General features: G+C 35.6%; 1 protein-coding gene across 1 annotated transcript in view; it reads left to right on the top strand.

Annotated features, from left to right (window-relative positions):
* The window catches only part of TENM2 (teneurin transmembrane protein 2), a 928,661-nt gene that overhangs the window by 910,687 nt on the left and 2,810 nt on the right, over positions 1-15,164 (top strand). Inside the window, exons 28-30 of the mRNA XM_087709674.1 lie at positions 7,095-7,391; positions 8,519-10,133; positions 14,858-14,988. Of these exons, the coding sequence (XP_087565800.1) occupies positions 7,095-7,391; positions 8,519-10,133; positions 14,858-14,988 (2,043 nt within the window). The remainder of the gene's footprint in view (positions 1-7,094; positions 7,392-8,518; positions 10,134-14,857; positions 14,989-15,164) is intronic.

Here is a 15,164-nt window from a genome sequence, read left to right as displayed (position 1 = left end):
AACAGTTCATTTAGTGACTATTCAAAGTTACAACGGCACTGAAAAAAATGAGTTATGACCATTTTTCACACTTATAACTGTGGCAGCATCCCCATGGTCATGCAATCCCCTTTTGCGACCTTCTGACAAGCAAAGCCAATGGGGAACCCAAATTCACTTAACAACCATGTCACTAACTTAACCACTGCAGTGATTCACCTAACAACTGGGGCAAGAAAGGTCGTAAAGTGGGGCAACATTCATTTAACAAATATTTCTCTTAGCAACATAAGCTTGGGCTCTACTGTTGTCGTAAGCCAAGGAGTACCTGTATTAGTGAATCTCTTGCTTTTCTTATCCAGGTTCTATACCCCATAGAACAGCCTTGGCAATAGAGTGATGAAGTAAGTGAATAGGAATCTAATCTAGATGCATACAGAAGTGGCAATAATGGAGCATTAAATATGTGGAATAAACAAAATCCTATACCCAACCTTACACTGATATAATAGTATTTATATACTAAGTTACAAATAAGAACAAATAGATTTACAGTATTATGCCTAAGAGTCTAGCATTGTCAAAGTTGGGCATTTTGCTATGCTTTATGCTGCTTAATCAGGTGTTAAAAGTGACAGCTGCAAAGACATGTACCAGGGAAAAACAGTTCATACACACGGGTGGTGCTTGAGAAAAAGGACAGCCAGTGACAGAGTTTGCCTTATGTGGGCTTCAGTGGGGAAGAACAAAGGTAATCCATTCCTGTCAAACTGTCTTGCATATCTAAAGGAAACGCTAGCAGAGATGTGACTAAAAAGAAATGGCAAACTGGGTCTTCTTTCCCTGCTATTATGAGGGGGAGGAATTAAGCATCCAGTTTCTCAGCTTCAGGGTTCACATCACAATCTTTGACTTAAATAAGACAGCATAGATAAGGTTAATTTAGTGCGGGTGTGTCAAACTGGTGGCCCGCAGGCTGGATGCGTCACATGCAGACCAGGCTCACCCCAGCTCCGCAAAGGGGGAATCGCTGTGATATGTCATGTGACAGCAATGTGACGCTGCGAGTTTGACGCCTGTGATTTAGTGGATTGGGGGTCCTATTGTCTTATTTCTGAGAAAATGAAATTAAGACAAGGATTTTTTTTTTAAGTATTTCTTTGCAGTACACAACTGACATGTAGAATTGATTTTCAAATCTTTTAAAACTGAATTCCAAAACTCTTGTTTGAAGGGCTGTTACAAAGAATAAGGGAATGACTCACAGTGTTTGTTTGCTATGATTGAAGGTCAATTTTCGAGGATAACCAGCTTCACTGTAAGAAGGAGGCTATACTACATGGCACTTAGTTTGATGAACTATTTTTTTTTATTTTTCTGCAGTCTTTGTGAGCTGTGGAAATCCACTAGCAAGAAGAGAGAAACTGTAAGGAATGGTGATTTAGTGGTTTGGTTAAAATGCAGGCCTATAAGATAGATAATCACCATTTTTTTTAAAGGGGTCCTTGTTTCAAGTTCAGCTTCTTGATTTTCGTATATTACATGAACCTAACCAATTATTATTTTTTCAGCAAACTCTGGTTAACCAATCCATAATTCAATGTTACATGTTAAACAGTTCACAGTGTATCTTTGCTAAGGATTCCTCATTTTATGGAGAATTATTTTTCCTCCTTTCCTGCTTTATATTCCTCCATATAAAGTTCTGCTTCTCATTCATTATAAAAACCATAATTAAGCCTGCTGAATAGAGCTATGCTCTAATGTTATTATGTAGACAAGAATTAATATCTATTAGCAAAAATAAATTATCCCAAAATGAATACTGTATACTCTTGTTTTCTGCAAGCCTCTATGAAGTTGTCTGTCTTTTGTGCATATAAATAATGTTTAATAAAAGCCTCAGTAATGCACTCTTAGGATCTGCCTATTGTGCCTTGCACAAATAAAGAAAGATTAGCGTATAGATAATAACCCTCCCCAAAAGAGAAAAGAAGTGGCTTATTAGATCAATTTAAGTCATGGTATTTATAACAGTGTGATGTGTTCTCCCAAAGAGAATGGATTTCCATATAATTAAGAAGAAATGACCACAATACACTTGTTTCAGGAAGCATGAGGACTAAAACATTCAGTATCAAAGTATGATTTTTTTTTTCTTCTTCAAGAAGATAAAGCATTTTTATTCTCTTTATGTCTGCTCCTGCAGTTTGACTATAGAATGCCCCTGAGAGAAAAATGCAACTAGAAATAATAGTAAAAACTCCCATTGCACACTTTTTAAAATATTCCTCCTTGCATAATTGCATAAATTAATCAGAAAAGAGAGTGAATCTGCCCTGTGGACAAATAAGCCAGAGCTTAATTTGTATTTCTTTCAACATTGACATGAAAAATGATAGAACGGGTACAAGGTTACCTATAGACATATCATTGAGAACAGTTAAAAGGTATCAATGCTGATACAAGTTAACTTTCATTAAAGGTTTAAAGAAAGCAATGAACCCCAGTGTAAAGCCAATAGATTCCTTCATAACTATCACAAGAGATCTGACTAAGAAAATATAATATCATATACTCCATAAATGTAATATGATTCTTCACAATCCCACACTAATATGAAGTGAGACCTTTTATCAATAATGCCAATATAAATAGGCTAATTTTCAATTCCTTTTGCAAAAGTACATCAAGGGAACAGCTGCTCTGAAAATTATTTTTGTTCTTCAGTTATTAGATTATACACCAAATGCAAGTTTCAAGACAATCCCTTGTGGGAGCACTGACATCTGGGATAAGAACACTTCTTTTCAAAGATAATTTACTTTAGAGACATTTAGCTTAATTTCTATAAGTAGTAAAAATGAGAATGAAGAAAATGAAAGATAATTAAAAAATTAATTCTTTACAAATCCTCATACATGTAATTGATTCATTCTGTAACTGAATTTCTTCAAAGTGTCTCAGGGTGAGAACTGGGCTCGTTTTTGCTGTGAAACTAATTCAGAATCACTTTCAAGTTCCAAAAATAAAGCTTATAATCTTATTTCCGTACCTTTTGATATATTGTTTAAATTTTGATAGGAGAAACAGTTTTCAGGATCTTTCAATGAAACCTACTATAATATATAAGCTGAAGAAAATGTTCCCAGAAAGTGAAGAACACTTTAGTCACAGGTGTCAAAATATATCTAATTTAAAGATTTCTACTTTATTAATGTCTCATTCACAAATAGATACCATGGGAAGTTGGATAATACAGGGTTGACCTGGATCCTTGGTCTGTCACAAGTAAATGCAGTTATGTCTCTTCTATATTAGAACACTAGCTGCAATGCCTGCTAAATTCAAGATTAGTATGATTCTGTGTTTTGACTTTTTAACAATCCTAGAGGCACCATCTCTTTTAAATCAGGTTTCTTTGAGATGAGCTCAGTTCCTAATGGCTTTAGGAATATATTCCTATGTTCATTTTTGTAAAGAATTCCACTGCATTCCCCTAATATTTTATTTACACTTTCTAGTCTAACCTGCAACCCTTACATTCCCTTGAGATGTCACATCTAAGCTCTAACCAAGGCTAATTCTATATCTTCCCAGACCAGATATGATTGTTCAGGTGCTGCCACCTGCTGGCCAGATCTTTACATGTATACTGGTTTTTTTTTAAAGTTATATATGAAAAATGACAGCTTCATTCATGTACAAGGGGGAAAGCCTCATATCTGTTTGGCATAGAAACAATTAATTAATTAATTAATTAATTAATTAATTAATTAATTAATCCAATTCAAATGTGACAAATATGAGCATTAGTTGGTGCACTGTGTGTGCCCACCTTAAAGTCAATCCTGAGTCCTGCCTTTCTTGGTAACATTTGGAAAGTGCCTCCTTCATAAGGCTCCTTCATAGGACTGAGAGAGTGACTGACCCAAGATCTTCCAGCAGAAGTAGTGGTGGTATTCAAATAATTTAACAACTGGTTCTCTGCCCTAATGATTTCTTCCAACAACCAGTTCACCAAACTGCTCAGAAAGTTAACAACCGGTTCTCCCGACGTGATGAGAACTGGCTGAATCCCACCACTGAGCAGAAGCCTAAGGCTCAAAGGCCACTCAGTTTCTAGCCTTAGGTATTAACCACCATGCAAAATTGGCTGTTTAGCGTTTGGCGCACGGGGGTCATACTTTTGGTTTAGATGTATTTGTGTACTGCTTCTAACGATGTGAAGATGATAATTTCCTAAGAGCCATTAGAGTGAGACACAGCATCCTGGTGAACGTGTCCAGTTTTAGATGTTTTATAGGTTTTTTTATGTATTGGAAAATTTAGGTGGTACATTGACAAGGATTAGTGTAGATTTAATTTGTTTTGTAAACAGTTGATCTGCCAAAAAAAGAATTAAGGATTGAGAAGAGTTGCATTGATCTTAAGGTGTGATATTCTATGTTATGCTTGTGGGAGAGATGTTTTTTAAAAAAGGTCCATCCCAAGTAATCAGGATGAACATATTTTCAGCAATTAAAGTGCGCACATTAAGATTCAAGGAAGATTTCTACCAATTAACAGGCTGTAGCGAATAAAACTGGCACTCTAGATAGAGGTTAGGTGCAAGACAATTAATAAAAGACAGCAGAGGGAAGAGAAGCTTATTTGTTTGCTTGCTTGTATGGTTTAGAAGCTGCCAGACTCCTAATGACTCTGGATGGCTTACAATTTAAAAAATAGAAAGAGTAAAATAAAAGAAAGAAATCCTGAGTAGCCAAAGACAAGACATCAGGGAAAAAACGTTTAATAGGGTCTCATTCTTTACCCTGCCCAAGACCTGGGAGAATAGCCAAGTCTTCAATAGCTTCGTGAATATCATGAGGGTGGGAACCACCTGGATCTCTTGGGGGGGGGATATTATTACTGAGAGCATATCTTCTATTTATATTTATAAAGATATGTTTTATGAATTGTTATATTCAAGTTATATAAAAGTTTTTGATTAATATTTAATTCTCTTATCATACTATGAAATCACTTGTTTCAGATGCATTTGTGGATATAAGTGTAAGGAGGAAAATTCAGATCAGATATGCATTATATAGAGTCCCCACGATACAGAAACTATAGATTTGGGAATAATACGGTTAACAATAGCTACAATATAAATGTAAATTCAGTACCATGTTGCCTAACATTCTCTAAATAATGTTTAGAATCGGGATGTTCACCATTTAAATAATTTATTTTAAAATGCTTCATGTAACAGTGGTTTCAACAGCTGTACTTCATTAAACAAGTCAGGCAGCAAAAAATAATCTTTTAAAAATATCTCTCTTTGGTCATGGATAAAAGTATTCAAATTAATTCAAATATGAAAGCAAAGTCATATTTGAATGGAGAGAACCTCATTTCTTTCCATAGGAAATGGAACTACTCATTAAAATAGGAAATTGTGGACTTATTTTTTTAAAATAATTATTAACTTGGTAGCATCCATGAAGGAAGTCAAGCTTGTTACAATATGTACAAAATCATCACAGATAAAATTTGTGAGGAAATGATTCCCAAGACTATTAATTCACTGGAAAATATACATTTGTTCCTTATCAATATGACACATGACTCTTCAAGTTGGATATAACATTGTTCTCTTGGGTTTCACTTGTGAAACATCTAATTTTAGCTCTCACCTTCCCTACAAAGAGATAGGTTCTACCGACTATTTTTTCTTCAGCACCTAAACTTTGAAATATTTAGTTGTCAGAAATTCCAAATAGGAATTCACTTCCATTATCTCTGGCTTTAAATAACTGGTTATTTAAGAGCAAGCTAGAAAATGTATTCTGAAAAATCCCTAACCATTAATTGAGGTTGTTATGAAGTCCTTTTCTTTTGCATATTGTGATATGAAATTGCTTTTACTCACTAGTTTCTTCTAGAGTTGGATTTAATTCTTATGAAAATTTATTGTTGAGAATTCAATTCTATTTAGATCTTTGAGGAGAAGATCTTTGGGTCAGAAAAAAGGCTTATTGGAAATTTAAGATATCATTTATTAATATATGTACCATAATGCATATTTTCACAAAATTAGCCACCTCACTGTATTTTTCAAATAATTCACCCATCTTAAGTTTAAAATTGGCAGTTAAGGCTTTTCACATAGATTATTAATTTTGCAAAAAAAAAAAAAAAATTAGCAGTGGTTCCACAGTATGTCTAACTAGAATTCAAAGACTATCTTATTCATCCCAATTGCTGACTATTTAATCTGTATTTGTGTTATGTTCTAATATTTCTGTGGTCTGATTTTACTCAGTGGTTTTAAATTTGATTGTACTGAGTTAAATATTTATCTTTAAATAGATATGCTCATTTATATTAATAAATTTATCTGCTAGTTCTTACCCTTATGTTAAAAACTATATTCTCATATTTGCATTGAATACAAATTCTTTAGCATTAATTGCTTGCTTTGTTGCATTGTACAGTATATTGTATAATTAAAGTTACTGGGAACTAAATACAGTGGGATTTACTTCTGAGATTAAAAGAAAATATGGCACTCTTGCACAGAAAGAATTAGTTTGGGGTAAAGACCAATATATTAGTAGATGCACATTTCAGTGTGTGTGTGACTGATTTTTTTACAGGGGAAAAAAAATTATCCAGGTTTCTGCAGAATTTAAGCAAACCTACCAAATGGTCAGGGTATGTGGTGGCTCAGTAGCTAAGATGCTGAGCTTGTCAATCAAAAAAAATGTGCAGTTCTGCTGTTCAAATCCTTAGCGCTGCATAACAGATTGAGTTCCCGTTACTTGTCCCAGCTTCTGCCAACCTAGCAGAAAAAAAGAATGTAAAAATGCAAGTAGAAAAATAGGGAAAACCTTTGGTGGGAAGGTAACAGCATTCCATGTGCCTTTGACATTTAGTCATGTTGGCCACATGACCACAGAGACGTCTTCTGACACCGCTGGCTCTTCAGCTTTGAAATGGAGATGAGCACTGCCCCTTAGAGTTGGGAATGGACATATGTGCGACAGAAACCTTTACTTTTGACCAAATGCTTCTTCTGGGGTTATAATATAGCAGTATATTAATGTTAATAATGTTGCTTCAATTAGGTCCATGGAAGAAATCTGCTATCGATTGATTATGATCGGAACATTCGCACAGAGAAAATATACGATGATCACCGGAAGTTTACACTCCGTATTATTTATGATCAACTTGGACGTCCTTTCCTCTGGCTGCCCAGCAGTGGACTTGCTGCTGTGAATGTCTCTTATTTTTCAAATGGACGGTTGGCTGGGCTTCAGCGTGGTGCCATGAGTGAAAGAACTGAGATTGACAAACAAGGCAGGATTATTGCACGCATGTTTGCTGATGGAAAAGTGTGGAGTTATACATACTTAGAAAAAGTAGGTAATTGTTGGTATGGCCTATAGTCCTGCATTAACCGAAGTTTGGGATTTACTGATGCTGGCATATGTATCTATACATCAAACAATTCAAAAATCATAACTGAGGTGTCTTCATTGCCGAATGCTAGATATAAGCTAATGCTAGCATATAAACTAATATAAGCTACCACATACAACGATTAACATACAATGATTAACGCACTGTATCTTTAATCTTAGGACTAAATTTATATAACAGACCTTGTGCCTGTCCTGTTGCTTTTTTAAACGTACTTGTTTCTCCTTCAGCCCCTATTTTTTGCCTGATTCTGGAGAACTCGGCTGCACATTCATTTGGTCTGTTTGGTGGAAAACAGCAACAACATCCCAGAATTGTTTGATTATAGATTATTTAAGATAGATATGCAGGCAGACATTATTACATAATTATATATGCTGAAATACTCTATTTGAAAACCTTGGAATACAAATCCTTTCATTCTATAAAAGTGTGGTCAGCTCTTATAAGAACCAGCTTCCTTTTAAGAACTGCAAGAAATTCCATTTTAAGAATAGTTTGCCACAATCAGATTTTTTTGTGCCAACAGACAGTAACTGTTACATATGTGCTTTACTAATTAAATGTTAATGGTGTAACACATTGAGTGATCAAACTTTTCAGGTTACATGTGTGCCTTTGCCCTGAATTGCAAAAAGTCTCTTTATCGTTAAAAAAAAGTCCACAGTAAATTCAAAGCACTCTTACAGGTGTGCTTAATATTGTGGCACTCTTTAGTGTAATATCAGCATGGCATACAACATAGCATAGTGCCTGTGTATGATAACCTGAATTTGTGAGAATGAAGTCAATATGGAGTTTATCATTTCTTTACAAGCCTAATGGCATAAATAGAACAGAATGTGCTATTATTTATTTTACAATTGTGTATGTTTTTTTGTTTTTTGTTTGTCCTGCCAAATAAATTAATAGCTACATGCATTAAAAAGTTTATAGCAGCAGTAGCTCTAACTGTCATGTATAAAAAGGAATCCTTAATGGTTTTGTTGAATTGTGATACCCATCTGATATATTTTTGATACAAAAAAAAACCCAAACATAAAATATGACTTTGTTTTTTCAATAGTCTATGGTGCTACTCCTTCAAAGTCAGCGGCAGTACATCTTTGAATATGACTCTTCAGATCGGCTGCATGCTGTCACTATGCCAAGTATAGCTCGACACAGCATGAGCACTCACACCTCAATCGGCTATATTCGAAATATTTATAACCCACCTGAAAGTAATGCTTCAGTGATTTTTGATTACAGCGATGATGGAAGGATTTTGAAAACATCTTTTTTAGGAACTGGTCGGCAAGTTTTCTACAAATATGGGAAGTTATCCAAGTTGTCGGAGATTGCATATGACAGCACAGCAGTGACTTTTGGATATGATGAAACTACAGGAGTTCTGAAGATGGTTAACCTACAGAGCGGGGGCTTTTCTTGCACCATCCGCTATCGTAAAATTGGCCCTCTGGTTGACAAACAGATTTACAGATTCTCTGAAGAAGGTATGGTCAATGCTAGGTTTGATTATACCTATCATGATAATAGTTTTCGAATAGCTAGCATCAAGCCTATAATAAGTGAGATCCCTCTTCCAGTTGACCTCTATCGTTATGATGAAATCTCAGGCAAAGTAGAGCACTTTGGCAAATTTGGGGTAATCTATTATGATATAAATCAAATAATCACTACGGCTGTAATGACACTGAGCAAACATTTTGATACACACGGACGGATTAAAGAAGTTCAGTATGAAATGTTCCGATCACTCATGTACTGGATGACAGTGCAATATGACAGTATGGGAAGGGTAACTAAGAGAGAATTAAAGCTGGGGCCTTATGCCAATACAACTAAATATACATATGATTATGATGGAGATGGGCAGCTCCAGAGTGTGGCAGTCAATGACAGACCAAACTGGCGTTACAGTTATGATCTAAATGGCAACTTGCATCTCTTGAATCCTGGGAACAGTATCCGATTGATGCCACTACGCTATGATCTAAGAGATAGAATTACGCGACTAGGTGATATACAGTATAAGATTGATGATGATGGTTTTTTGTGTCAAAGAGGTTCTGACACATTTGAGTACAATTCCAAGGGCCTCTTAACAAGAGCTTATAATAAAGCAAATGGATGGAGTGTTCAATACCGTTACGATGGATTAGGAAGACGAGCCTCTTACAAAACTAACCTGGGACATCACCTTCAATATTTTTATGCTGATCTTCACAACCCAACTAGGATAACGCATGTCTATAACCACTCAAATTCAGAAATTACCTCTCTGTACTATGATCTGCAAGGTCATCTTTTTGCAATGGAAAGCAGCAGTGGAGAAGAATATTATATTGCCTCGGATAATACGGGTACACCATTGGCAGTTTTCAGTATCAACGGTCTAATGATCAAGCAACTGCAATACACAGCCTATGGGGAGATCTATCACGATTCTAATCCTGACTTCCAAATAGTCATTGGATTTCATGGAGGGCTATATGATCCCTTAACAAAACTGGTCCACTTTACTCAAAGAGATTATGATGTTTTGGCTGGACGTTGGACCTCTCCTGATTATACAATGTGGAAAAATGTTGGTAAGGAACCTGCCCCATTCAACTTGTATATGTTCAAGAGCAACAATCCTCTCAGCAATGAACTGGATTTAAAGAACTATGTGACAGGTGAGAAATAATTCATAGTCTGGAAATCTAAGGAACGTTGTAAAAAAAAAGTGTAAGAATGCTATTTTGCTCTTAGGAAACTCTTTTAATATCAAGTACAGACTCAAAATTCTTCATTTTGAGCAGGATAGGAAGAAGATTGCACTGGTTAATGAACCAACTCCTATGGTTTTGAACAATGGTAATGTAATTATGTATCCAGTCCTATAGTTTAAGGTCAGCTAGAAACAGTTGTACTTAAGCACACATGATTATATGTATTTTTTAAAAGAAATACACAAGGATTAGATATGCATCAAACTAATCCATGTAATAACTGTTTTTGGATTGAGCAGAAGAATCACACTTCGTGTATGTGAATTAACCTTGGCAATGCAAAATGTTAAAAGTTTGTAAAGATACTTTACACCAATTTGCACATGCAATCCCATTGCTTCTTCTGTTATATACAGCCATTTAATTCAGAGGGATTTAGCAATGCTTTGAGATAAATCATATGCTAAGGATATAGTTCAATGTTTGTCAGCCAGTGGTTTGTATTAGTGATAGGTTATAGTGTACAGGATAGGAGTTGATTTGCTTTCCCCAGTTGAGAAAGAAGAGAGCAGGGAAAGTGGTCAGAGCTGACACAGTATGTAATAGAAGCAAAAGTAAATCTTGTTCTCTGGGAAGCTCAAAGATTTGAATTCAATAACACAACTAAAGTAAAAAGATGTGTTGCATTAATTAGCTCTCTATTATTTGGACATCTTTTTTTTTAGTTTGGATTTAGACTGTTCAAAAATAATTGTGGGTATCTTCCAGTTTAGTTTTTAATCACAAACTAAAATCAAATCTCTAAAGCCAGGTCACAGCAAGCAAGCACACTATTCAGTTCAGCTAGCAAAAGTATAGCTTGATATTTATTTATTAAACATCAGTAAACATCAAAACCATTGACTGACAAAACAGAACAAAAGGCAGGCATAGCAGGGACAGAAAGACGAACAACAGGCAGGAGTGGGGAAGGGCAAAGGACTTAATATCAATCATTATCTATTTTCTAGTATTATCTATATTTCTATTAAAAAACACAAAATTTTCCAGGGCTTCTAGAAACAATACTGCGTAATAAGCATGGAGAGTCTCAAAGGAAAAGGCTTTGTTCATTTCAGCCATAGCCTTTTTATGTATATAGAAGCAGAATAAAGTAAGACACCGATTGAAACCTCCTTTATTCTGCACTATGAAGAAAAGAATTTGGTTGGATGAAGATGATGTATCCAACAAGAGGAACACTGTTCCCATTTCAGTGGTCTTCAAATTACCATAACTGACAAATAATAATATACAGAAGTCCTGAAAGCATATATGTCCTCACAGTAATTAATATGTGTGTGTGTTTGTGTGTGTGTGTGTGTGTGTGTGTGTGTTGTATTTGTGCTGACAAATAAATAAAGAGAGACTAGTATAGATCTATTTCAAGCTATTTAGCTCTCATCAGCTAGCCATACCCTTATTGAGATTCAAACCTCATCTAGCTGATGAAAGCTAAATAACTTGAAATAGATCTATACTAGTCTCCCTTTATTTATTTATCAGCACAAATACAACACAAATGTAACAAAGGCAACAGTAAAAATATTGGGTCTCTGTCATGATGGTCTCTGGTGACGAGCCGATAAACAGAGAATGGAAGCAGTTAGCTTCCTCCCACATTTGGGCATACCAGGGATTGTGACACTAAAATACATACATATATATATAACAACACAGTAACATAAAAAGTCATATGTGTGTGTGTGTGTGTGTGTGTGTGTGTGTGTGTGAGAGAGAGAGAGAGAGAGAGAGAGAGAGAGAGAGAGAGAGAGAGAGAGAGAGAGAGAGAGAGAGAGAGAGAGAGAGAGAGAGAGAGAGAGAGAGAGACTTTTTATGTTACTGTGTTGTTAGGATTCCAAATCCTTGTTAGAGTGGTTGTTGGGACTTCATTTGCAAACAAAACGATGAAAGAAACAGAAACTAACCAGACTTCTAATAATAGTATAGAATCAGTATTGATAGGGAAAAGGGTGCCTTTGATCTGCACTGAAACTCACTCAAGGCCAGTGTAGCTATTGCATAGTCCAGAGACTAGAAATCCTAGTAGAATTTTCCTACCCAAAAACTGTTTAACAGAGTTGGGAGGGACCTTGGAGGTCTTCTACTCCAACCCACTGCTCAAGCAGGAAGCCCTATACCATTTCAGACAAATGGTTGTCCAATCTCTTTTTAAAAATCTCCAGAGTTACAACACTCACAAATTCTGGAAGCAAGTTATTTCACTGATTAACTGTCAGAAAATTTCTCCTAAGATCTAAGATGGTTCTCTCCTTGATTAATTTTAATCCATTGCTTCTTGTCTTCAGGAGCTTTAGAAAACAGGTGGCCCCTTGTTACAGCCCCTTAGATATTGGAACAATGCTATCATATCACCCCTAGTCCTCCTTTTCATTAAACTAGACCAGAGGTGGGTTACTACCTGTTCAGACTGGTTCAGCCAAACCAGTAGTAGCTTGGCAGCCTGGGTTGTTGGAACCAGCAGCGACTCAGGCCTGCCATGCCCCTGAACTAGTTCTCACAGCAGCTCTGTAGGCACCGCCATCTTGTCTTTTTGCTTCTGCTCATGCCCAGAACATTTTTTGTTGTAGTGTGCAGCACGGATCAAGCGTGCACGGAGCATCTGTGAGCAAACCGGCAGTAGCAACTGCCTGAACCTACCCCTGAACTAGACATACACAATTCTTGCAACTGTTCTTTGTATGTTTTAACCTCAAGTCCCCTAATCATAGTTAAACAAGTTTAAAATGGGATAATTTTGTTTTACAAGCTCACATCTGAGATCTCACATATTTTCATCCAAAATTTTGCAAGAGTGAATAATTTATTGAAATTGTCTCCATTTTAATTATTTATAAATAGATAATACTCTTTTACTTTAATATGAGTACATATGGACACTAATTTCCCAATGCCAGCTGTCATGCCAAAATGGAGAAGGCTTTCTTAAAATGTAAAATAATGTTTCCTTCCACATGTTGCGTAAATATTCTACTCTGTTGGTATTAATTTGCCATTTAGTGCTAAGTTATTTATGAGTGCCTCCCAAGAAAAGAAATTAACAGCTAGTCAATAAAATCTTTTTCAGAACAGAATGTGGTACATGCCATATATTTTTTAAGAAAAAGAAATATTCCCATTCATGCAGCTAACTGTAATTTACAAAAACTTTAAATGTTAGGCAAAATGAATTATATTTCAAGAAAGTTAAAACATAAATTATTGGAGTCAGAGAAATCTTTAATAACATCCATTATATCTAGGATATAATTTTCTAAGAGAGTATAGTTAGATGGTAGGTAGGTAGGTACTGGTAGGTAGGTGTAGGTAGGTAGGTAGATGAATAGATAGATAGATAGATAGATAGATAGATAGATAGATAGATAGATAGATAGATAGATAGATAGATAGATAGATAGATAGATAGATATCCCCCAAGCCATTGAATTTACCAGCATATAATAAGGCAGCTGGAATAGAAATATTGTGTAAAAATGGCTAGAGTGAAAAGGATTAAAAAATCTGTCCAACAAATGTTTTAAACTGATGCTTCCCCAAAGAAGAACAAACTGCATTTTGACCATCCTGGCTGAAAAAACTGAAGGTCCAAACATCCAGAGAGAATCAGGCTTGGATAGTTAGTTGGTCAACATATTTTCCTAATGAATAGCTTTCCATAAAATTACTGTTGACTTGACCCTAAATTATTTAATCTTGCCTTGTTGCTTTTTCTTCTCCTTTTGCCATGGCCTGCCATACCCAGCCCTTGCTGACACCTGACACCCTTTTACCAAGATGCAAAATAGAACACAAATCCTGAAACAAGCTGTGCTATTCTACTTCCTTCTTTTTATTTCCTATTAGAATAACTAAACTTTTTTTTTAAAAAAAAAGAAAGGTAATACAGGTAGTCCTCGACAGACAACAATTCACTTAGTGTCAGTCTGAAGTTACAATGGCACTGAAAAAAGTGAATTATGACCATCTTTCACACTTATGGTGGTTGCAGCATCACCAAAGTCACGTGATCAAAATTCAGACACTTGAACTGACTCATATTTATGACGGGTGCAATATCCCAGGGTTGTGTGATCATCTTTTGCGACCGTCTGACAATCAAAGACAATGGGAAACCAGATTCATTTAACAACAATCTTCCTAATTTAATAACTGCAGTGATTCACTTAACAACTGTGGCAATAACAGTCATAAAAAGGGGCAATACTCAGTTAACAAACATTAGCAGCAAAAATGTTGGGCTCAGTTGTGGTTGTAAGTCAAGGACTACCTGTACTATATCATAGATACTAGGGTATGATAAATAATGTTTTAGATATTTATTGGTGGGGGAGGGGGTTATAGCTATATCATACTTTTTCTTTCCTTTATGATGATTTTTCTAGTTAAAAAGCATTCGAACTATTTCACTTGCCAAAACTCAGAAAAGCTTCTCCTACAAATGCTCTTGCTTCTTTGTAGCAATGACACAATATTTATCATTTGACTTTTTGGAACACTTTTATTATCCAAATTGTCAAGAAAAATGCTTCAGATCCTATCCTGGCTTTAATAAGTAGGCCCAGATTCAATTCTAGTACTGTGTACCAGCCATCTTCCCCTTTCCTAAATGTGCTTATTTTAATTCTTAGATGTGAAAAGCTGGCTAGTGATGTTTGGCTTTCAACTCAGCAACATTATACCTGGTTTCCCAAGAGCAAAAATGTACTTCGTACCGCCTTCTTATGAATTGTCGGAATCACAGGCATGTGAACATGGTCAGGTAAGCAGCGACTTTCTGTGGCTACATAGTTTTCTTTAACTTTACATTTTGGGGTTGTAAATTTTCATAGGCATTTTTAAAAATTTTCTAGAATTTAAAGACATTTCAAGATATGATAACAAACGCACTAGGAGCCTTAGTGGCGCAGTGGTTAGAGTGCAGTACTGCAGGTTAGT

The sequence above is a fragment of the Thamnophis sirtalis genome, unplaced genomic scaffold (genome assembly GCF_051295495.1).
Source record: "Thamnophis sirtalis isolate CommonGarterSnake01/CBP01778 unplaced genomic scaffold, rThaSir2_p1.2 scaffold_3, whole genome shotgun sequence".
Taxonomy (NCBI): Eukaryota; Metazoa; Chordata; class Lepidosauria; order Squamata; family Natricidae; genus Thamnophis; species Thamnophis sirtalis.
The sequence above is the reverse complement of the archived record's forward strand: the minus strand, read 5'-3'. Positions and strand labels throughout refer to the sequence as shown.